At 43.0% G+C, this 23,791-nt stretch overlaps 1 protein-coding gene across 4 annotated transcripts in view; it reads left to right on the forward strand.

Moving 5' to 3' along the window:
- EVL (Enah/Vasp-like) overlaps positions 1–23,791 on the forward strand; it is a 225,227-nt gene that overhangs the window by 29,832 nt on the left and 171,604 nt on the right. Inside the window, exon 1 of one of the 4 annotated variants that reach the window (XM_048485383.1) lies at positions 7,430–7,608. The exons of the other annotated variants lie outside the window; for them this stretch is intronic. Within the exon in view, the coding sequence (XP_048341340.1) occupies positions 7,586–7,608 (23 nt within the window). The 5' untranslated portion in view covers positions 7,430–7,585. Of the gene's footprint in view, positions 1–7,429; positions 7,609–23,791 lie in introns of those variants that run through there. 4 annotated transcript variants of the gene reach the window in all.

Raw genomic sequence — 23,791 nt, forward strand, 5'->3', positions numbered from 1 at the left:
GGGCTTGGACAGATTTATGGAGGAGAAGTCGATCTATGGCTACCAGTCTTGATCCTCCTTGATCTCCAATTGCAAATGCCTTAGCAGACCAGGTGCTCAGGAGCAGCAGCAGCAGCAGAAGGCCATTGCTTTCACATCCTGCACATGAGCTCCCAAAGGCACCTGGTGGGCCACTGCGAGTAGCAGAGTGCTGGACTAGATGGACTCTGGTCTGATCCAGCAGGCTAGTTCTTATGTTCATGACTGACCCTACTTAGCTTCCAAGATTTGGCTAGCCTGAGGTGGGTTAGGCTAAACGAAAATGACTGACTTGGTCACCCAGCAAGATTCCATATCGTAGTAAGGGATTTGACCCTGGGTCTCTCAGACTCTAGTCAGTCTTAAATAAGTGAAAAAGTATATTCCAAGTTTATAACGTGCCCGCATCTCAAAAAGACCCAGAGAATCACAAGAGAGACAAGGGATAAAGCAACTGCTTAGTCCCAAACTCAAAGATCAGTCCCCTCCGCCATTACCACATGACACTTGCAACAGAAATGCGACACTAAACTTTTCTGTTGTCAGTCAAAATGGCACAACTGAGAGGCTCCATTTGTATATGTGTTTTCAAAACCACTTAAGGCAGAAGCTGAATACTGGTGCTTATCTGAGAACAGCTCTTGAAGTCTTTAAAATTGCAAGAGAAATTTAACTTATACTTCCCAGTCGAGTTAACAGGAAAGCACTGAGCATAGACATTTATCCAATCTCTACAAACATGAAATCTGTTCGGGTCTTATCTTAGAGCTATTCGTCAGTTTCAGTAACCTTAGGGTGCCTGTTTCTAGATTCCTAGAAAGCACTGCTTTTGGGGGGCGGATGGGGGAGGGATGTTGGCTTACATCGAAAGAGCTCCCTTCCCACAAGGACAGCCAAGAAAGGGGAAGAACTGCACTCACACTCATGAACAGATTATAACAAAACTCAGTATTCTGTTCCCCAAGTAAAACTGTTTCTGGTGCCCTGTACTTGGCCAGAACAAGAGTGGGAGAGTCACAAGCAAGGTTTAACAGTTCAAATAAAAGGTTTATTGCTTAGAAGAATGGAAACCCTAACTCCTCCCAGGGTTGCCTCCTCCTCCCACAACGCTGCCATCTGAGAGCAGTCCTCTTTCTTGAGCTGACCTTATTGGTAGCTTGACAATGCATCTTAGACCCCTTCCGCACATGCAAAATAATGCATTTTCAAACCACTTTCACAACTGTTTGCAAGTGGATTTTGCTATTCCGCACAGCTTCAAAGAGCACTGAAAGCAGTTTGAAAGTGCATTATTCTGCATGTGCGGAATGAGCCTTAAGCAGAGTTACACCCTTCTAAATCAGTTGTCCGGAGGGGGGGGGGGGATCATATTGTAGCCCAGACTCATCAGATCTTGGAAGCTAGTCGGAGTCTGTACTTACGTGAGAGACCAACAAGGAAGAAGAAGCGTGATTTCGATTTATATCCCACTTTTCACAACCATAAGAAGTCTCAAAGCAGCTTACAAACTCCTTCCCTTTCACTTCCTCCACACTTGCCTTAAAATCCCTTGCTGAGATTGTCTTAAGTCAATTGCAATTTGACAGCATGTATCTGATTAGGATGGCCTAGTCGAGCCCAATCTCATCAGATCTCAGATGAGTTGGAAGAGACCACAAGACACCCTGCAATGCAGGAACACACAATCAAGGCACTCCTGAGAGATGGTCATCCATCCTCTGCTTAAAAACCTCCAAAGAAGGAGACTCCACCACCCTCTGAGGCAGTATATTCCACTGTCAAACAGCCCTTACCGTCAGGAAGCTCTCTCTTCCTAATGTCAGCCCTGGTTAGTACTTGGAGACCATTAAAGAAGTTCAGGGTTCCTACACAGAAACAAGCAATGGCAAACCACCTCTGTTTATCACTTGCCTTGAAAACCCTATGGAGTCCCTATAAGTCGACTGAGATTTTGATGACACTTTCCACAACCACCAAGTCAATTGAAGTCAGTGGCTTAGAAGAGTATGACTCTGTTTATGACTCTGTTTATGAGTGGTTTGATCCAAGAACTGGACTAAGAGTAAAGAAACCCTCCAGAATTGTGTGTTGTAAAGAAAGCTGAGGGAAGTTAACTCTGGGTTAGGAAATTCGTGGAGATTTGGAGACAGAGTTGGGAAGGATGGAGTTTGAGGAGAGAGCTCATCAGGGGATGTGATGTGTGAAGCCTACCTGAGACCCTGGAGAGTTGCTGCCAGTCTGAGTAGACAGTACTGATTTTGATGGAACTGTTGTCAGATTCAGTATATGGCAGCTTCATGTGTTCATGTTATGCCATAGAGTTCACCCTCCTAAATTGGAGAACAGTTGCAATTCCAAGGAAACTCCAGGCCAAACCTAGAGGTTAGGAAGCCTAAAGAAGTTGCAGTTGGCCAGTAGTGAGAGTGGGGGACTTGTCACTGAAAATCCCTTGAGAAAGGAATAGGTTTGTGCTAGGGCTCTTTAGCAATTGGTAGTCTGTTTTGTTTCATGAGGGAAATCTGAGACACAGTGACCGAGAACAGCTTCTTAACTGATCTTGAGAAATCTGCCTGATTTATTTAGAAATCTCAGGGGGAAATTACTCAGTTATTTCTACATTCATCATTATCGTCAAAGAATAGTAGCAGATGGATGAAATAATTTGGGTTTTCATCATATGCATTGATTAAACCCAAAGGTCATACCGATTCTGCTGGGAAATTATTCTGCTGATTTCTATTCATGTGGTATTATAGTCTCTGTCCATTCTTATGGGGACTTTTAATAATAATTACGACTAAGAAATTAGAGTATTAATCTCCAGTAGGTTGGAAACAATGGATTTGATGTGATGCAAGGCTGCTCCTGCTATGAAAGTAGGGGTCAGAATTAACAATGAAAATTAACAATTAAAATGTTCTTTTGATTGGAATTTTTCATACTCCAGGCCTCATTTTGAGAAGAGGGTCTGCACTGCTTGAAGTATTCAACAGATTGTGGATTAGTTCGTATAAGTGCTTGGGCTAAGATCATTCCTTTAATCTGTCTGCCCCCAACCCCACCACAACATTCTACAGAAAAAACAACCAGGGCACAATAGTTCTTTTATTCAATCCAAAATTATGTTGCCCCTCTCCCCATTGTCCTCTGCGCAAGTATCAATGCCAAGATTCTCAAGATGTGTGGCAGAGATGCTTAAAAATTGCTGCCAAGAAAGGCATTAGGGCCAAGGGCCTCTAACAAAGAAGATATCTCAGCTTCCTCAGGATATGGCTGAGGGTCTTACCAGGGAGTCTAAGGTCGATTCCGCACTTGCATTATCGACCTAAGTTTGAGCTGCGTTCGACCTAAGTGCTCCGCACAACCACTGGGATCGACGTGGTGTTGTACCAGCTTCGCCCCGTGTAACAGTCAAATTTCCGACTCCAGTTGGGAACTACTACTTTTTCAGGGAACCACGCTCGAACTCAGCTCGATTCCAGTAAAGTGCGGAATCTCTGGTGCCAGGAGTCCCCCATTCAGCCAATCACAGCTGAGTGTTTCGGGTATGCGTACAGCTGGCCAATCAAAAAACGCTACCTTCGTCCCTCCATTCCTGTGGCAGTTTTTTAATAACGTGTGTGGGGATAGACAGAACATGGCCGTAGAACAGTAGCCAATCGGAATGGAGCGGCGAAGAGGCACAGGATGGTTCCGCCCTCCAATCTGGGATCAAGCTGTTTGCAGTGGGGAACAACAATGGCTTCGATCTAGGTCAGTACCCTTCTCAGGGAACTGGGTCGAACCTATTTTACCCATGTACGGAATCGCCCTAAGGGTACTTACCTGGGAGTAAGCTCCATGGAATAACATGGCTCCTACTTCTGAGTAAATGTGCTTACAATTGCTCCCTACAATTCTGAAAACTCTTTGAGGAATGATAGTCAAACCAGTTTAAAATTGTAGTACCCTAGCATCACAGGATGTACATAGAACAAAGGTAGAACATCACTTGAGTTTCTAGAAACATGCAGGTATTTTTCATTTCCATCACATTTGTTCATTTACACATGTTTTCTAATGGTTAAAATTAGTCATTCCATGTGAGCAGAAATGGAGAACACCTAATCATTCATCTCTAGCTCTGGGGCATGAAATTCTGGACTTAAACAATTCTAAACCATAAGTCTACATTCTTGATGCAAAACAGTTGCTTTTCTCTTTGGTTTACAATCCAGTTCCATGTAACCTATACCAAAACTGCAAACTTTCCATTGTTCCTTTTGAGTTTCCCATCTGCTCTGAAAATCCACATCTGAACCCAAATAGGAACAAAGTCCATAGAAAGTCAACATCCTTTTAAAAGCCATGCTGGAATGGTATTCCTTTGAAATGGAATGAAGCCATACATATGTATGTTTGTTTTTTTGCAATTATTTTGTCTTCATAGGACTCCAGTCCCCAGGATTCCTTGCTTGGGAACTGTGAAAATAAACTTGGTTTTAGTGTACATGATGGACATACTTGTAGAACAGTTTAAGGCAATGGTCCCCAACCTTTTTTTGAACCTGAGGTCACCTCTGGAATTCTAAGAGAGAATGGTGAGTCCCATCACAAAAATGGCTGCTTCCGGAGGAAACGAAACAGAATACCTCATACCTCCTGGAAAGGAAGTCCTGAAGGGAGAAGGGAAGCGCACAGTGACTAAGGAAAGCCCAGGTGCTTACACAGTCCTCCGGAGGAAAACCCTTTCATTTGAAAGAGGACAGCCAGTAACAAGTCCTGCTTTACAGTGTCTCTGCCCACTTTTTTGAAAAGTTTGTTAGTGGGTGCCCTGGTGGTGTCCACAAGTGGGGAACCCTGGCTTTTGGAGATATTATGCGATAAAGTTTCATCTGTTGCTGTCTTACCAAATCTGTCACTAACTGAAATGTAAGTAAACTTGTATTTATTAATTAAAATATTATACCTTCCCTCTTAGCCATCTGAAGTTGGCCCCCTGCCAATGTTAAAATAAACAGAAGAAGAGTTTGGATTTATACCCCAGTTTTCTCTCCTGTAAGGAGTCTCAAAGCAGCTTACAAACGTCTTCCCTTCCTCTCCTCACAACAGACACCTTGTGAGGTAGGTGGGGCTGAAAGAGTTCTGAAAGAACTGCGACTGACCCAAGGCCATCCAGCACAGTTCATGTGGAGGAGTAGGAAAACAAACCCGGTTCTCCAGATTACAGTCCACCTGCTCCTAACTACTACACCTAACATAAACAAATTGAACATATGAAGCTTTGTTTTACTGAGTCAACCACTGGTCTACCACTGGTCTACCAAGCTCAGTATTGTTTCCTCTGACTGCGGCTTTCCAGGGTTTCATATCAGTGTTCATCTGGAAATTGTAAGGGTTGTACCTGAGACCTGCATATAAAGCAGATGCTTTCCCACTAAGCCACTGGAATCATTTTGCAGAAGAAAAACAGGATATAAATATTTTAATAAAATAAAATTGGATTAAACCCAGTAACCTCCTCCCCCATTTAATAATGCCCAGCATCTAAATCTAATACAAAAGCACAGCAAGAAAGAATAAACACAATCCCTATTCGGTAATAATTCAGTTCAGCAAAAAACACCTGAATGGGGGGAAATGTTCTCACCTTGGAACTGGGTGAACTAATGCAGGGAAGACATTTTCCTAGTCCTTATACAACCAAAGAGGTAGCTCTGCTTCTGGTATCTACCTACCTTGCTTTACTCAGTGGTGGTCCATGCTGTAAGCTCTCCGTAGCTAATCTCAAGCTGATTGCTAGATCATTTTGGGAGCAGGTGGTCCTTTGAATTAGTTTAGGTTTTGAGTATGAGCTGTGGTTTTGTGAACAGCTAAGCATCCTTAAAACCTCTCTGGATTTTTGGGGAGAAGCTGGGGCCCCTTTGAAAATATTCCAGGAATGTTGCTCCTGGAATTCATCCAACCCACCATGCTGTTCTCTCCAAATTGTAATATGTTGACCACCCTTAAAAAAAAAAATCTTATTAAAACTCGGCTTCTGTTTACTGGCCCACATGCGTTTTTCTTTTTTTCTGATCTGTTCTGTTCTTTCATGGCTTTAATAATGAGCCCTGAAAAGATACACGGAGCGTTCAGGTTTAGTGAAGATTCCCATTTGTTCCTGTGACCCCATGGTGTCTTCTGACCTAGAATGTTCCACAGCGCTCCTTGCACTGTTGCTAGGCAGCACAAACTGCTCCGATCAAGGTCTCCAATCCCTGACACCTCCAACTTTTTTCAGCTTCATTACACTCCTTGTTGCTTTGAAATGGGGACTTCACTGTTTGGTTTTATTCAACTTATATGGTCTGATTTACTCCATTGTGATTCCGCCCCACACCAAATTTATGTGGATGGAATTGTGTGCGATAAGGACAGCCTTCTAGAAGATCAGATGTTTTTCATTGAAGGTTGTAAGTTCTTTGATAGGTGTGGTTTTGTAGCTGTCATTCTATGCTACATGAATGCGGGTATCCAAATAATCACTAATAAATCAGGACGCTTGATTTTGGTGGGTTTTGCGGGCCGTGTGGCCGTGGTCTGGTAGATCTTGTTCCTAACATTTCGCCTGCAATTGTGGCTGGCATCTTCAGAGGTCTCTCTCTCTCTCTCTCTCTCTCTCTCTCTCTCTCTCTCTCTCTCACGCACGCACGCACGCACGCACGCACGCACGCAGGCACGCCGGACATGGACAATATATACCCCACTAAACTTTCCCTTCTCGCTAAAAACAGTGTGTTACAGACTTCTCTCTGTGATACACCTCTAAAGATGCCATCCACAGATGCAGGCGAAACGTTAGGAACAAGATCTGTCAGATCATGGCCACACAACCCGGAAAACCCACCAAAACCAGTTGAATCTGTCTGTGAAAGCCTTTGACAATACACAGGACGCTTGAGTTAAATTAGTTTGACATAGGCTAAATTGTGGCTTCAATTTTCAGGGCCCCAATAAATGTATCCAGATTTTTTTTTTAAGTACCAACACTCATATGTAAGGCTGTGCCAATTTCCACCCATTCCCCCCTCAGGACTTGGAAGAGCCCCTCCTGGCAATGGTGCAGGTAATCTGTACCAGTGAGTACTGTCACACAAAAGTCTTGAATTCATCCTGTGGAAACATCAGCATCACCCTGCCTCTGAGCCTGTCTTCTTTCTCGTTTTATGAACAAAAGTACTGCTCACGTTTTTAACTGTCCTTTGCCCCACCCACCAAACCGAGAACTGCTGGTGTTGCCCTGATTTGGCTGGAATAATAAAGATATCAGCCTGTGCTCTCGGAGTGCTGCATTAATCAGACTTGCTGGAATGATCACATGGTATTCTATCGCCTTTCCCTGCGAGCTGCTGCTTGTCAGCAGCTGGCTGAGAGCTGCAGGGCTGCAGGCCAGTTATCTGCAGACCCTTTTCCCCCCCCTCCCACAATCTTTCCAACCTACTGCTGTCTGTGGATGCTTGTGGTTGCGACCAACTAATGTTTCTCCTGCGCCTTAGGAAGGGTATTTTTGCAGACTTCAGGGCCTCTCCATCTTCCCTCCTAGGCCATGTATGCATTTGAGGAATTCAGGTAGGTTCCGTGTTTCAGGCATCATCAGCTTGCTTTTTTCCCCTTTGCATGAATTTTGCTGCGTAATGTCAGACGGTTGCGAGAAGATTTTTCAGGATGCAAAAAAGAGGGGCTCTTCCCTGTTGTACAGAAAATCTCAGCCTTTCTGTGCTATTTGGGAGGTGGGTGTGTCAAGGATCAGCTGCAGGTAAACAATAGCTACAGATGTGTAAGAGCTTTCTTATGCCTTTCTAGGATTTTTTTTTTAAATTGCTGTTTGGAGCCTGGAGCTTCAAGCACTGACTAGAGTTATAAATATGAAAACCTGCTGTTCTGTCAGAAAAACGAAAAGTATATTATTGCTATTTTTGGGAGCACGGCAGATGCTTCTCGGGAAGGAATGCAGATTATGATAGTTAAGGGGCAAAATGTTGATACTTGGAGCGTACATGAAATTAGGTTGGGGAGGTTTGTGGCAAAGACAGCGTACACGTCAGCTGCTCGAGGTTTAAAGCTGCAGGGTTTCATCAAAACCACCTTGTAAAAATAGAATATTCTTGATGTTCGTGCAGGTATTTTATTTTGGGGGATTTTTTTTCCAGTGCTACGGAGGCTGCTGAACAGGCAGACCGTCTTTTTAATTAAATATTCTGCTCCAAATTCTTACTTCTGTCTGGTCATTGTTTCTATAACTCTTTCCCCCACCCCCTGCGTAGTCTTGGAGATGGCTGAATATAAATAAATCACATTAGAGGCAATTTTGAGCATCCACAAAATAGCACATGGATCTGTTAAACTGGCTGACCTTCAGTAGTTTTCCACCTTTTAATTTTTTTTACTCTTTTAATGTTAAAATTGTGAATGTATCATAATCATATCTCCAGGTATAATGTCTCTGATTTTATATTGTTTGAGAGAAGGGGATTGTTTAACAGTGTGAAACCTGATTGAGAGGAAATACTGGATTTGCTCACAGGCATTTGGTTCCCCTCCCTCTTTTAAGCATCTGTAAAATTATCAGATGTTAAGATTGGTAACATCTTTGTGTCGACGTTGGCTGTGCTGTGCTGATCCTGAAGGGAAGACTCTTAACAACGGGTCCTTACTCTTGGGAATTGAGTGTTAGGTTTATAGAAAACCCAGGGCGAAACATAGAATGAACTTGAGCTGGCTCATGAAAGAGTGCCATTCCCATAGAAGGAGAAGGATTTTTACCAGAAGCCAATGCAGAGTTACAACTGCAGTCCCTGAACATTGTCAGGAGAATGCCGTGAAGCTGTGAAGTAGCCAACTACTGTGTCACCAAGGTCGGCTGCAAATGGGGTCTATGGAACCTATTCTGCTGTTCTTTTCTGCTTAAGTCATCACCCTAGTGAGACGTAGGCTGAGCGATCCAAAAGTGATTTTTGAAAAAATTCTCAACAATATTCTGATCAGGTTGTCGCTAAAAGTAAAATTAATTTGACTTGCCAGTTTGTAGAAAAACAAGCCTGGATAGTTTCACATTAACAAAATCTATACAATACCCTGTTTCCCCGAAAATAAGACAGTGTCTTATATTAATTTTTGCTCCCAAAGATGTGCTATGTCTTGTTTTCGGGGGATGTCTTATTTTTCCGCTCCACAGCTGCATGCTCTGGTCGACGGGCATGCTTCCAAACAAAAACTTTGCGACGTCTTACTTTTGGGGGATGCTTTATATTTAGCACTTCAGCAAAACCTCTACTACGTCTTATTTTCAGGGGATGCCTTATTTTCAGGGGAACAGGGTACTTTAAAAAAATCAGAAAAATCAAAATAATACAATATTGGGCAAGCTTTTGAGTTTTCCAGAACTGTTCATGAGGAAAAACACATAAAAACACAGACACAGAAATGGAGGGAAAGCAAAACACATCTTTCAGGCCATGGTACTAGCAGTCCCCTTTCATGTCAAGACCCCTTAGTCAAAGTAAGCCCTTGAGCAAGACGTATTTTGGGGCGTAAGCGTCTGGATTCCTTACATATTTGTCATTCCTGTATTAGGAAGGTTTGTTTTGGATGCAGCAGCTACCACCTGTTTCCCACGCTTGGCCTGTACACCTGTGCTGTCATGATGGTCTCAGAAAATAGGAGATGCCAAAGAATCAAAGTAAGGCTTTATGATTGGACTCTGAAACAATATGGAAGTTTTAAAGCTACACTGGAAAGGATACCGAATGCTTGATCATAGCTTTGAAACACATTTCAGATACATTACAGCTGTAAACTCACATAAGGAACAACTGGAGTTACAGGGATTTTTAACACACCATTGAAGGAACTCTGGAAACCTCTGATGCACTAACCTTTTGTAGCTGATGCTAAGTTCCACAGCTGGGTTGGTAACAGACTCAAATTACATTTCTGAGGATCCTAGAACAAACCGAGCCACATAAATCTTCTGACTGGATTAAGCTGCTTTCCTCACAACTGGATTGGTTGTTCAATGAATTGTCTTGAACACTTTTTTTGTGGGGGGGGGGGGTGCCATCAGGTCACACCCAACCTATGGTGACTTGTAGGGGTCTCAAGGCAACAGATGTTCAAAGGTGGTTTACCATTGCCTTCCTTTGCAACCCTGGTATTCTTTGGTGGTCTGTCATACAAGTACTAACCAGGGCTGACTTTGCTTAGCTTCCAAGATCTAATGGAGGTTGGGCTAACCTGGACTATCCAGGTCCAGGCCCTGAACACCAGTTCCATTAGATAAATAATAGTAAATAATTTGATTCTGTTTAAGATAGTCCAGTCTCCTTTGTTGTTATCTACTTTGAAGGTTTGATTTTTTTTTCTTTTAAAGAAAATCTGGATATGACTTTTTAATGCAAATAAATTATCTGACCAGCTTCAGGGACATCCATTTAAAGATCTAATCACATTATTTCCAAGCACTGATATAATGTTACACATTGGATGAGGACAGTTTAGATAAATATAAATTGTAACTAATGAGGCTGTTACTAATGGAAGATCCCTGGATGATAAAGTCAATTATTGTAGACATACACACATACACACATACACACATACATACACATACACATACACATACACATACATACATACATATATACATATACATACATATATACATATACACACACACACACGCACACACACACACACACACACACACACATCACTCACCAGTTATGTCTCATTTTCCTCTCAGCTGCCTCTGAAGTCCAGCTGTACCCTTTTTAGGATAAGGATGACACCAGATTTGAGAACTCATCCACCATTTCCTGGACTGTCTTTGTTCTAAAATTCTCCATTGGGTCCTAACTAACTCAGTCCCCAAGGCACTAGAACCCAAGCAGAGCATTCTAGAACAAAGACGGTCCAGGAAATGGTGGATTAATTCTCAAATCGGGTGTCATCTTTATCCTGAAAAAGGTATAGAAAGGGGAAAGCCATGGGGAAGAAGGGGGGGGCTGGCAGTCAGGGCCAAGAATCCAAACGTCCACCCTCTTATGGACTGTCTTGTTCATGTGCTCCCCCCCCCCCCCGTTAGCTCCATTGTTAGGAATTAAGTATGCATGTTCCTAGTTGCATAAAGCTGAAGTGTGTAAATCCTAGATTTGTGAGACCTGAGGATCTGGTGGTTTGTGCAGTTTTTTGTGCAGTCCTAAATTCTTTCATTTAAATAATGATGTTCTTTGACGTTGTAAGCCGCTGTTGTCTAAATAGACAAAAGGCAGGTCAGGAAACCTGGAGGAACCAGATTCAAGTTCAGACCTTGTTTGTGAGCTTACTGCATCTATGAATGGGGAATGACTTTACCGGACAATTGCGGCAATCGATGCCATAAAGGGACTGAGACATTGCAGAGCTGTTGAAATGATTAGATAATAAAAGCTTAGACCAGCTGTTGCAAGCGGTGTGACTTTATAGTTGTTTGACTGGTGAGAAGGTTCCTTTCATTCACCAGTGTAAGGATGCTTAACTACCATCATGTCTTGACCCCTTTCCAAATGAGGTCATCACGGTCTGTCTACCCTCCAGCTTCATTTGATGCAGCTCACTTCATTTTCTGGTTTATATTGTTGGCTGTATAGCTCTGTGTTCTCCAACAGCTAATGGATTTCTTCCTAAAAGATAGCTCATTCTGTTGCCAGATGTAGCACCTCCCAGCATGCGGTTTATGAAGCACCTGTGCATTAAATACAAAGAAGAGCGTTTTTTTCCGTAATGAGCTCTTTAATAAATGTAACTGTAATGGATTGTTTGAAGTGGGGGAGGGACTTTTAATAATACCTCTAAAGATTACATTATTTTAAATATGCAGTCCTCTAAAAAGATTTTCCTGTTCTCATAAAAGTGTCATATGCATCTCTTTAAACTCAAGAGCTGATTATCATAGATATGTCTTTTCTAAGGCCTGTGGTTTCTTGGTTCAGACGCCTTAAACTGGTGAACAGAAACGTAGCCGGGCCAGAGTGCGCCCGGTGTGCACTCTGTGTCACCCCCCCCCCCAATCCGCAGCACCCTGCCCCCACCCCTTATCTTAGGGCAGGTTGGAGAAGCAGCCTATTCCCTTCAGGCTGAAAACAGCCTTGTGGGAACTACACTTCCCATGAGACTCTGGGGCTCGCAAGGTCTCCTGGGAAGTGTAGTTCTCAACAGGCCGTTTTCAGCCTGAAGGGAACAGGCCGCTTCTCCAGCCTGCACTGTTTCACGCAGTTAAGTGTGTGTGTGTGTGTGGGGGGGGGTGCTTTGGGGGGGGCAGGGGCAATTTTCTGGAGAAACTCCCCCAGTTGTGCGCCTGGTGCAACGTGCACCCCCGGCCCCCTGCCTCTGCTGGTGAACCCTACTTAAGTTGACTCCTCCAAGGGAAATCACTATCTCACCCCAGGATCCAGTCTATAATTCAGTGAAATGGAGGAAAGATACCCCTTCTCTAGACCCCAGAGTGCTGATACCAGTTTGAAGAGAGAATAGTAAGCAAGAGGTACAAACATCCCAATTCTTTGAAAACTAACACCTTGTGTCCATGGAGTTCATGATGGTTAATCATGTTGGGGTATTTTCTCCCTCAGTGTGAGTAGGTTACCTTTGGGCCTCTCTTATCTAAAAAGGAAGTGAATATAAACACAAGTAGACTTTGAGATACATGAGATCCAATCGGAAGTGGAACTCTGCTGTAATAAATATTTTTCATCTCTCTCTCTCTCTCTCTCTCTCTCTGGAGACGCTTACAAGGCCACTCTTGAATATCAGGGGCCCCCTGGGACTAGCATAGCTTCTGGCCTGTGGGCTCTGCAGTGGAAAGGGGAAACTTGGAAATTTTCCCCCCTGCAATGTACAAGCAGAAATGTCTTCCATATGTGGAAGTGAATACAAATAAGCCTTCTTTCAAAAAGTGACCAAGGAAAAGGAGAGGAACCCATTCATATCAACTTGATCTTGAAATATCTTTATTGGCTTACAACATTCACATCATTTATACCCTAACAAACTATCAGCAGGACGAGAATAATCTAGATTGAAAGGCTTCTTATTAAACAGAGCATTTGCCAGAAATGTCACAGAGTTCCTATTAATTACATCAACTTCACTCTCTGATAATTTTCCATTGGCTCTGCTTCCAGTGGCAGCTGTTTTGTGATTGGCTTTACCTCTTCTGGAGCCATTTTGTGATTGGGTCCACTGCCCTGTGTCAGAATTCCAAAGGTGCACAGAGGCCCAAAAAAGTTGGGGGATGCCCTGATCTATGGCAATTAAAACCGTAAGCTTGTCAGAATCTGACATCAAAGGCTGCTGAAACTGAGTCTTGAGATCCTGACCTGGGAAATCAGCTTTTTCCTTCTCCTCCCTTCATTAAAAACAAAACAAAACTAACAGGTGATCTGCTGATGAGTTTAAAATCTTGCGTCATTTTGGTTGACACAACTCCATGGATTATGTTTCTTAAAACTGTGTGGAAGCAAGAAGGCTTTCTCCCTTTTTTCTCAAGAGCCAGTGTGGCGTAGTGGTTAAGAGAGGTGGACTCTAATCTGGAGAACCGGATTTGATTTCCCACTTCTTCGTATGAGCAGAGGAGTCTTACCTGATGAACTGGATTTGTTTCCTCACAATAAGGCCTGCTGGGTGACCTTGGGCCAGTCACAGTTCTCTCAGATCTTTCTCAGCCTCACCTGCCTCACAACATGTCTGTTGTGGGGAGAGGAAGGGAAAGGAGTTTGTACGCCACTTTGAGTCTCCTTACAGGAGAGAAAGGCTACAGGAGATAAATCCACTCTTTGTCGTCTTCTGTTTTGCCATTCAGGGGTATAAAACCCATCTGATACACAGAACAAGAGAGGTGCATATACATTCAGCTTCAATAGGTACGGTTTGTGTCAGTGCATGAAAAATGCGAACAGAATGCTCATGTATTCCCTGCCTATGTCACGGTAGTAGCTATTAGAATGGCACATTATATTCTCTTCTCCAAGAAGTGCACATGACAGACAAATTCTAAAAGAAGTGCACTGGATTTCTTTATGAGCAAAACGACTCACCTGGTTTCCCTGTGTGCTTGCTGCTGCAACCTTGTCCTGTCTATCCCACCTGTAAATAGATCCTTGCAAAGGAGCCACAAATCTTTGGCGTTCTATTTTTCCAAAGTACCGGTACTTACCATGGAGGAAATCTGTAACCTTTGGGATGTCCCTTTAGTATTCACATGACACAAGACTTCCTTTAATCAGGCAATGAAATTAGTGAGCCAAGGGAGGCAAGGAATTAAGTTGGCTGTCACCGAACGGTGTTAATGCCAGAGAGATAGCCAAGAGTGTTTTTAAAACAAAGAGTATCTAGGGCTTTGAGATGTGGATGCTATTTTTATACATCGCTTGCTAGACGACGTGAAGTAGACCGTGCCAATCTGTAGCTAGTGGTGCAGCACATAAGAAGTCACTTCAGAGAGTATCGACAAATTAAAACATTCTATGGTTTGGTAGACAGGAATGTTGTGAGACCGATCAGAGTTGCTGTAGACAAAATCAGAAGATGGTGCTGCCTTTTCAAGTCCTCTGCTGCTCTACTGTTTCACTCCAAAGTTTCCTGTTTGAATCCTTTTTTGCAAAAGTTCCACCAGTGTCTTCTGTTTTTAGGGACCTTTTGGCAAGGAAGGGAATGTCATAGCTGACTGGCTTTTTGTCATATTAAAGAACCCTGTTATAATTTTCACCACTCAGCCAAATTAAGCATCTTTTTTTTGTTAGGAAAAGCAAACTGACTATTTGCAGAGAGGACATTTCTTATTTCTGAAGGACATTGCACTTGATTTAGGATGTGACTGAAGTACAACACTGTTGCTGTGGTTTGGTCGAATTTGGTTGTGATAGTTGCAGGGTATTGTGTTGGACCAAGACTAGATTTTCTGTGAGCAGAATGGAAATTGATTAATATGGATTTTATGATAATGCTGCCATTGTGTTTTTAAGGGATTTTAATGTTTCTAACTTGTATTTTATTGTGCACTGTTTGTTATTGTACACTGCCCAGAGCCCTTTGGGGGTTGGGCGGTCTATAAAAGCCAATGAATGAATGAATGCTATACATCCCAGGGACGCTCCATCCTCCACACAACCCAGTGGTGGGTTAAAATCGAAGCCAAACTTAATGAGTTGGGCATTTCCTTGGAGGACCTGCTAATGCTAACAGAGCAGGAGGTCTATGGGGCTATCAAGAAGAGACTTTTTGACAGAGAGTTTCAACAGATGCTAGAGGAAGCTAATAAAACCTGTTCCCCGATCTCTCTGGGAATACCTGTGGATAGATTAATTGTAGCCCAGTACCTTTATCTCCTGGTTGAGGCCCGGTGGCGTAGAGCAATCACCTTAGCTAGGTGTAATGCCTGCCTTCTTCCTTTAGCCTTGGATGCCACCTTGGAATCCCACATAAAGAAAGGAAATGCCCGTGTGGCATGGGTTCTGTGGAAACAGTACCTCATATGCTGTTGAATTGTCCTTTTTATGAGATAGGTAGGAAGAAACACATAATCCCCTTCCTGCATGGAAGTGAAGGCATTACAGATAAACAGAAGGTTATATATCTTTTAAACAGCCACAACTACAAGCTGTTGGAAGCGGTGGCTAAATTTTTAAATGGTGTTATTTTAACTCGTCAGAAATTGTAAAGTTGTAAGGGCTGTTATTATCTTGCTAAGTTAATCTTAAACAATTTATATGCCATTAAAGGTATTCGAAATCGAATGAATGAATGAATGAATGAATGAATGAATGAATGAATGAATGAATGTTGTGCCTTCCACTGATTGCAATCTGCTGATCTCCATGAAATTCTGTTCTGGGAGTTTAGGGGAACCTGAGAACTGGCATGAGAGGGAGAATTGGCCAAAACTGCCAGTTTAATCCAGATCACAATTCATTATCTGCTCAGTCATATTTATTTTATACAAATTCTTTATGTGGCCTTTCCTCCCAGTGCATGCCCAGGGTGACTCACAAGTGAAGATGCAAAGTCTTACAGTGATTTAACGGAACATCTCAATAGAAATAAAAATTATTACTTAAAAGAAGTATTGAACCACTGTGTTTGCTCTACCTGCCCTTCCTGTTTTGCAGACTAATTTTTCTGTACAGTTCAGACTCTAGAGCTAGGGTTGCCAAGTCAATCAGCAGTGGGGACATGCAGGGAGCGGGTCATCGGTATGATGACTTCACTTCTGGGGAAAGCCCGGAAATGACGGTAGATTGCTCTAGGAAGTGTAAAAAAACTCTATGGTAAAGTCACAGAGTTCCCACTGTCACTTCTGGGTTTCCCCTGGAAATAATGCTGCCATTTTTTTTTGATCCTGCCATTTTTTTTTGAGGCGTTGGGAGTGCAAGAGGATTCCCCGCGTCTTCTGGAAGCTTGGTGGTGCTATCTAGGACTGCTATACTTAGCTTATACTTAGTATAAGCAACCTTATACTAATTCCGACTATTTGGTCTGTTTACCTGACCGCTGTCTCTTCACAGAATGGTCATTCTCAGCACTTTCTTTTTGAGAACCTGTTAGCCGGAGATGCTGGGCGATGGACTTGAGGCTTTGCTGAACGCAGAACATCAGCTGCTCACAGAAATTGCTCATGTTATCAGCCGTGAATCCTTGTAGAGTGTTTGCAAGAAGACCATTTTAAAACTCTGCCTCCACAAGGTGGAGTGGGAATGAGTCATTTTGGAGGGGTTTATTTTTACTCCTCTGATCTTAAAATTATTTCAGTATCTACGCTGAATATTGTAATTTGCTGCGGTCCTGTTACATGCATGTGTGTGAATTCCACTACAAGGACCTCCTATGGCAAGTCTGTGCTCTTAGTTTAGACCAGGGGTCCCCAAACTTTTTAAACAGGGGGCCAGTTCACTGTCCCTCAGACTGTTGGAGGGCCGGACTAAAAAAAACTATGAACAAATTCCTATGCACAAATGATTGGAAAATGTTTGATTTCACCTTTCAGCCTTTCTGTCATGGTCTATTTTTAGAACAGTGACCAAAGTATGTCAAGTACAGGGTAGGCTCCAAATATTGTTGGGGAGGCTGTGGAATACCTTCCCCTGTAAAAAAAAAAAAAGCAGAACTTTCCCAATGAAACATTCCATCTAACCCAGGATCAGGTATCTTCCTGGGTTCTTTCCTCCCTAGCAGCCAGCGAGCGATTCGCCAGCCTGGCTGATGCCAATGGGAGTGAGGCGGAACAGAAAGCCTGAGAGCAACACATGGAGTAGCTGAGAGGGAAGGGCGGAGCAGGCGTTGCCACATGTAAGGTTTCCAACTCTGGGTCAGAAAATTCATGGAGATTTGGGGGTGCCATCATGTAACTGCAATCAAGAGCCGTTGGGGCCGGTTCCTCCTCTCCCTCGAGCCCCCACTGCACATGAATGGAGCCATTGTCGCCATGCCTGGCGGGCCGGATAAATGCCTTCAGGGGGCCACATTTGGCCCCCGGGCCGTAGTTTGGGGACCCCTGGTTTAGACCCTAGATTTAGAGAACAGTTTCACAAGTGTCCTCGACAAGCTTTTTTTAAAAGAGCTCAATAGTTCGTCTGTATAAAAAAGTGTCTCTTGCATTCTGCTTATGTAATCATTAAACTCTGAAAGGCAACAAGATGCTGCAGAATCTGCAACTCAGGCTCTGTTGCCTGCTTGCCTATTTTACCATCAGTTGGTGACTGGCAAACAAGGCAAAATGGGGATAATTTCAGAAGGATGGCCACGTTGGTTTGCATTGGAGCAGCTGGATTCAAGTCCAGTGTTGTCAGGGGGAGGTTATCTAGTTGATTGAGATGCATTCCTAGAACCATGTACCACTAGCGTGGTGTAGTGGTTAAGAGCCAGCACGGGGTCGTGGTTAAGAGCAGATGGATTCTAATCTGGAGAACCGGGTTTGATTCCCCACTCGTCCACCTAAATGTCAGAGGCTTATCTAGTGAACCAGGTGTGTTTCTATGCTCCTGCATTCCTGCTGGGTGACCTTGGGCTAGTCACAGTTCTCTCGGAACCACCTCAGCCTCACCTACCTCACCAGGTGTCTGTTGTGGAGAGAGGAAGGGAAAGGAGCTTGCAAGCCCCTTTGAGTCTCCTTACAGGAGAGAAAGGTGGGGTATAAATCCAAACTCTTCTTCTTCTAACAAGTGTTACCTTTGTGGCCAACAAGATGAAGGGACCTTTGGCTTTCAAAAGCATATATCCCAAAAATCCTGTTGGTCTCTAAGAACATCAAGGCCAAATGCACACTTAATAATGCATGCAAAAGTCCCAAGGTTTTTTTTTAAATTTTTATTAGATTTAACACGCCATCCGTCTTCTTCAGGCTCGGGGCAGCTCACAACACTTCATGTGACCACATTAAACCATTAAACATTAAAAACATTCCAACAAATTACAGCGGTTAGCTGTGTCAAGATGGTGATAACCAATCTAATACCTAGGAAGATTACTGCTGGACTTGATGGTAACTAACAGGAAAGAGGAAAAGAAAAGAAAAGAAAAGAAAAGAAAAGAAAAGAGGGAGGGGCCGGATGGTTGCATAGCAGCCTCAACTGTGAGCCTGGTGGAGCAGCTCTGTCTTACAGGCCTTGCAGAATTGCGTAAGATCCTGCAGAGCCCTGGTATCCTTGGACTGTGCTTTCCATCAGACTGAAGCCAGGGCCAAGAAAGCCCTGGCCCTGGTTGACACTAGACAAGCTTCCTTTGGGCCAGGGACCACCAGTAGATGACCGTTCACCGATCCCAGTGCTCTGTGGGGAACATAGAAGAAGAAGAAGAAGAAGAGGAGGAGGAGGAGGAGTTTGGATTTATATTCCCCCTTTCTATCCTGTAGGAGACTCAAAGGGGCTTACAATCTCCTTTCCCTTCCCCCCCTCACAACAAACACCCTGTGAGGTGGGCGGGGCTGAGAGAACTCCGAGAAGCTGTGACTAGCCCAAGGTCAGCCAGCTGGTGTGCGTGGGAGTGCACAGGCTAATCTGAATTCCCCAGATAAGCCTCCACAGCTCAGGCGGCAGAGCGGGGAATCAAACCCGGTTCCTCCAGATTAGAATGCACCTGCTCTTAACTCACTATGCCGCTTAACTCACTACGCCACCAGGAGAGATGGTCCCATGGGTATGTGGGTCTCAGCTTGTTTAGGGCTTTGCATGTTAGTCCTGTTCACTGTTTCTGCTATCATGTCTGCAAATAAAAGGAATGTGGTTTTGTTTCGTTCTAGTATAGCGTTCCACTAGTTACGCTGCATGTCTGGGACAGAGGGCACGATCATAGCGGTGATCAAACGGGGACTGCATTTGCATTCTAAACAAGCCACAGCCGCTGCTTGCGTCAATAAGAGCCCATTTAGCTTCCTAGTTTTAGCAGAGTGATGTGTACAATTGCAAACAGGAGTGGCTTAGGGCAGTAACATCTGTGCATGCAAACAAAGGATGCAGAATCTCCTGGGAGTAAATGCATGCATGCCCTGATTATGCCAGAACGACTATAGCATCATTTGCTTGTGCTTGGGAAAGAAAGGTGCAGTCGCAAGCTCTGTTGTATTCTCAGCACCAGCAAAGCACAGCCTCTGAGCTTAACAAAACACTAGCTTTTGAAAGACCAGGAATGGGCAAAGGGCAGCAGCCTTGAGGATCAGCAGGTAGTCTGAGTACCCAGTGGGAAAGGGGTGTGTTCTTAGATGGGAGGGGAAATGATATCAGTCCAAGTATCAACAGCTTATTGAAGCAGCTTATTGTTGCATTAAAGGAGTCAAATCACAGCTGTCTTAAATCGGATAAGAGGACCCTTTGGGAAGCAGCTGTGGTTATTGTCATGATTTATAAAAAAAAGGGTAAAGGTTCACAAAAGGGTCATCTTCTAAGTTAGCAGAAGTTTGCAACCCCAAAGGCCGGAGACAGACAGTCAGTTCAGGGTAGATAGTCCAGGTTTCTTCAGCACTTCATCAAGCCTGTCAGCATGGCCAATTGGCCATGCTGGTAGGGGCTGATGGGAATTGTAGTTCCTGAACATCTGGAGAGCCGCAGGTTCCCTACCCCTGGTCTAGGGTGAAGAAGCAGTTAACCTTTAACATGATTGGTGAGTTCAACTGTAACTCTAGACCAATGAGAGGCTGATGCCGGGGCGGGGAAAAGTATCTTGTTTGATGTATGCATTGTATATCCTATGCTAAGTTCTCAGACAGAGATAGAGTCTGGGTTAAGTTCAGTGTGTGTTCAACTTTGTTATTGCTGAAGAGTTCTATATAGTATTATAGTCTTGTATAGAATAGACTTGTGTAACCTTGCAACTGCAAAAGTAAAAATTCTTCCTATGGAAAGAACATCTTGTGTGGAGAGTATTCTTTTCCAGAGTGGTAGGAGGTTGCAGTGAGTGCAAGAAGACTACTAAACCTTCTCATCTTACCAGAGTGACTCCGCTTTAAACCCTGCTGATAGTTATGCCTCTGTAGAAGGCCTCATGTTCAATCTTCAACATCTCCAGTTAAAAGGGTCAAGCTGTAGGTAAAGGGAAAGACCTTTGCCTGAAACCCTGGACAGCAGCTGCCAGTCAGAGTAGACAGTGCTGACCTTGAAAGGCAAATGCTCTGATTCTGAATGAGGCAACTTCATGTGTGTGTTTGTGTACAATCCTCCCTTCTTCCTCTTCATACTATTCTCTTTGATAAAGCCATCCTTGGCACTGATTTTGTTCAAGAAAAAAAAAACCATACAAGATAATTAAAATAAACAAGAAATCATAATGTGACTTGAGAACGGTTTCAAATCCTGCTTTCCTTGTCTATAAGGGGATAATATTCACTTACAAGAAAAGAGATAAGTGTGTGAACCATTTAAACTTAAAAGATTTTTGTCTGGAGAGCAGTTGCCAGTTTGAGTAGACGATACTGGCCTCGAGAGGCAAATGACAAAAGGCAGCTGCCGAGGAAGGTAGCTTCATGTGTGGCTTTAAAGGCATTCTCGTCTGTCTGTCTGTCTGTCTGTCGTCCGTCCGTCTGTCTGTCTGTCTGTCTGTCTGTGATTCCTGATTAAAAATGTTTGGGCAGGTATCTGGAGCTTCCCTCAGGACTGGCCAAATGTCTAAATCATAGGTGTCAAACTCGCGGCCCTCCAGATGTTATGGACTACAGTTCCCATCATCCCCTGCCAGCATCAAGCTGGCAGGGGATGGTGGGAATTGTAGTCCATAACATCTGGAGGGCTGCGAGTTTGACACCTGTGGTCTAAATGGTTAATTGTGCAACGGCTATACACAAAATAGTGGCTCCCCCGTGTGGGAAGGCAAGGTTATGCAGCCTATGCCACTAGAATCAAATATGGCTCAGCATGCAAGCAAATATGGCTTAAATTTACATTCAGCCTCAGGTTGGTATATTGGAGGTGTGTGTGGGGGGGCTATAAAAACTACTATGTGAAGGAAATGACAGGGAAAGATTTGAGTGACACTTGAGGGCATTTTAGAGGAGCTTTTCAGAAAAGGAAAGACAGTGGTGGACCATTTCAATGCAAACCATTCACAACTTCATGCCAGCGCGTTGAAACAATAGCTCAGGATTCTCCTGTGTTTATTACTTACTGTGCGACTTCTTGTGTGCTCCTTTCTCATATATGTTTCTGCAGCATTTGGGCCACAGGAACTTTATGGATTACTAAACAACATTTCAGTGATCGGTAATGGTTAATTGTACATTTTCAATTATGCAGATAGGCTTTCTAAGATTGGCTCTTTGTCGATCTCTTGTTCTGAATTTTGACGCAGTTTGGCTCCTGAGTTACAAAAGGTTGCTGCCTCCCAATCTAAAGAATGCTTCGACGAGAGACTGAAGCTGGACCAACATGAAGGAAGGCATTTCAGTAAAAGAAATTTCTTTGAGCTCATTAAACTTCATTTTTAACACATTTTAAACATTTTTAACTTATAAATAATATCTAACAAATGTTGTGTGGACATTTTGATCCCTGCAAAATCCAGTATCAAGAACTAAATCCACTTTTATTGAAACCAAACAAATTGACAGGTTCGTCCAAATAACAACAACAACAACAACAGCAACAGCAACAGTAATAGTTTGGATTTATATCCCCCCCTTTCTCTCCTGTAGGAGACTCAAAGGGGCTTACAATCTCCTTCCCCTTCCCCCCTCACAACAAACACCCCGTGAGGTAGGTGGGGCTGAGAGAACTCCAAGAAGCTGTGACTAGCCCAAGGTCACCCAGCTGGCATGTGTGGGAGTGTGCAGCCTAATCTGAATTCCCCAGATAAGCCTCCACAACTCAAGCGGCAGAGCTGGAAATCAAACCCGGTTCCTCCAGATCAGAGTGTACCTGCTCTTAGCCACTGCTCTTAGCCACTATGCCACTGCTGCTCCCTAGTATAAATAGTAAAACCTATGAGGATGGAATCTTTTTGTTTGTTTTATTTTAATATAAACAGGCTTTTGATCTAAACAGGAAGCTCTCTATAAGGCATTGTCTCTCCTGAATGTTCAGTAATTGTTCCATGCATGCTAGGTAGTATGCTTTCCCTTCCTCTAAAATTTTCATTGTCACAAAATCAGTGCTTTTTGATAGGCCCTGGTGTAAATGGAAGTTTTAGAGGAAGAAGAAGTATGTTCTGTGGCAGAGATTAATTGCACGAAACACATTCAAAAGAGTTTCTTTGGGTTCTGTTTATGCAAGAGCAGAATTCTTGGGCATTTGTTTGGAGAATTCCATTTTACTTATTTTGTGCCTCACTGGAGATGTCGTTTGCTGAAAGGTAGCAAGTTTGATTGGTTTACTATGGAACAAAATTCATTTGGAAAGTATCTTGATTCGTTTCATTCTGCAAAAATGGAGCATTGCGTGCTGATTATCTTTAAAACCTAAGTTACTCTTGTTCAATAAATCATTAGTTGAAGGCATTTGTAGCTCTTGTAACTGATTGCTGCAGCGTATTTGTACAGGTGATGTTCACTTCTGATACCATCTTCTTTTAAGGAAAATTTTGAGTGAGGTAACTGATTTCCTGGAAAGCTTATGCATGATTTGTGATTCTTGGAGAGGAGCCAAAGAAATGGAGTTAAATCTGTTTGATGTTTCCTTCTATCCAAAACTGCTGTGTGTGCAGCAAGTCCATTTTGGTTCCTAGCCCAGAATCAATTCCATTAAGCTTGGCATAAACTTGAAGACGACTTGAATGACTGAAATGTCAGTCTTTTGTGTTTTGTGAACCAGTTCTGGTTTGTTATTGGCAGAATGGAGACTTATAAATAACATTGTAACAAATATTGTATGGGCGTTTTGATCCCTGCAGAATCCTATGTCAAGAGATAAATCCACTTTTATTGGAACCAAACAAACTGACAGGTTCGTCCAAATAAAAGGTATCACATAACTTTCGTTCCTATTTATAACCATGTTCTAACAGACAGAAAATTATTTGTTGTATTAACTTCTGTAGCATCTCTTGAAATGCTTAAGCCAGTTTACAAAATGTGTAGATATGAATGGATAATAAATTCATGAACTATCAAAATCTATTGCTTGGAAACGGGCATTTAACCATAATATGTGAATGATACTTTGTCCTCAAGATGCATCAGTATCATTTTCTCCCTTGGTGACTTTTTTCTCAATATAAACACACACACACACACAAAAGGAAAAAAAAGATACAACAAACCAATTAGAAAACACAGGTTAACTATTCTTCAAAAAGTATAAAC

This window comes from Sphaerodactylus townsendi, linkage group LG02 (assembly GCF_021028975.2).
Source record: "Sphaerodactylus townsendi isolate TG3544 linkage group LG02, MPM_Stown_v2.3, whole genome shotgun sequence".
Classification (NCBI taxonomy): domain Eukaryota; kingdom Metazoa; phylum Chordata; class Lepidosauria; order Squamata; family Sphaerodactylidae; genus Sphaerodactylus; species Sphaerodactylus townsendi.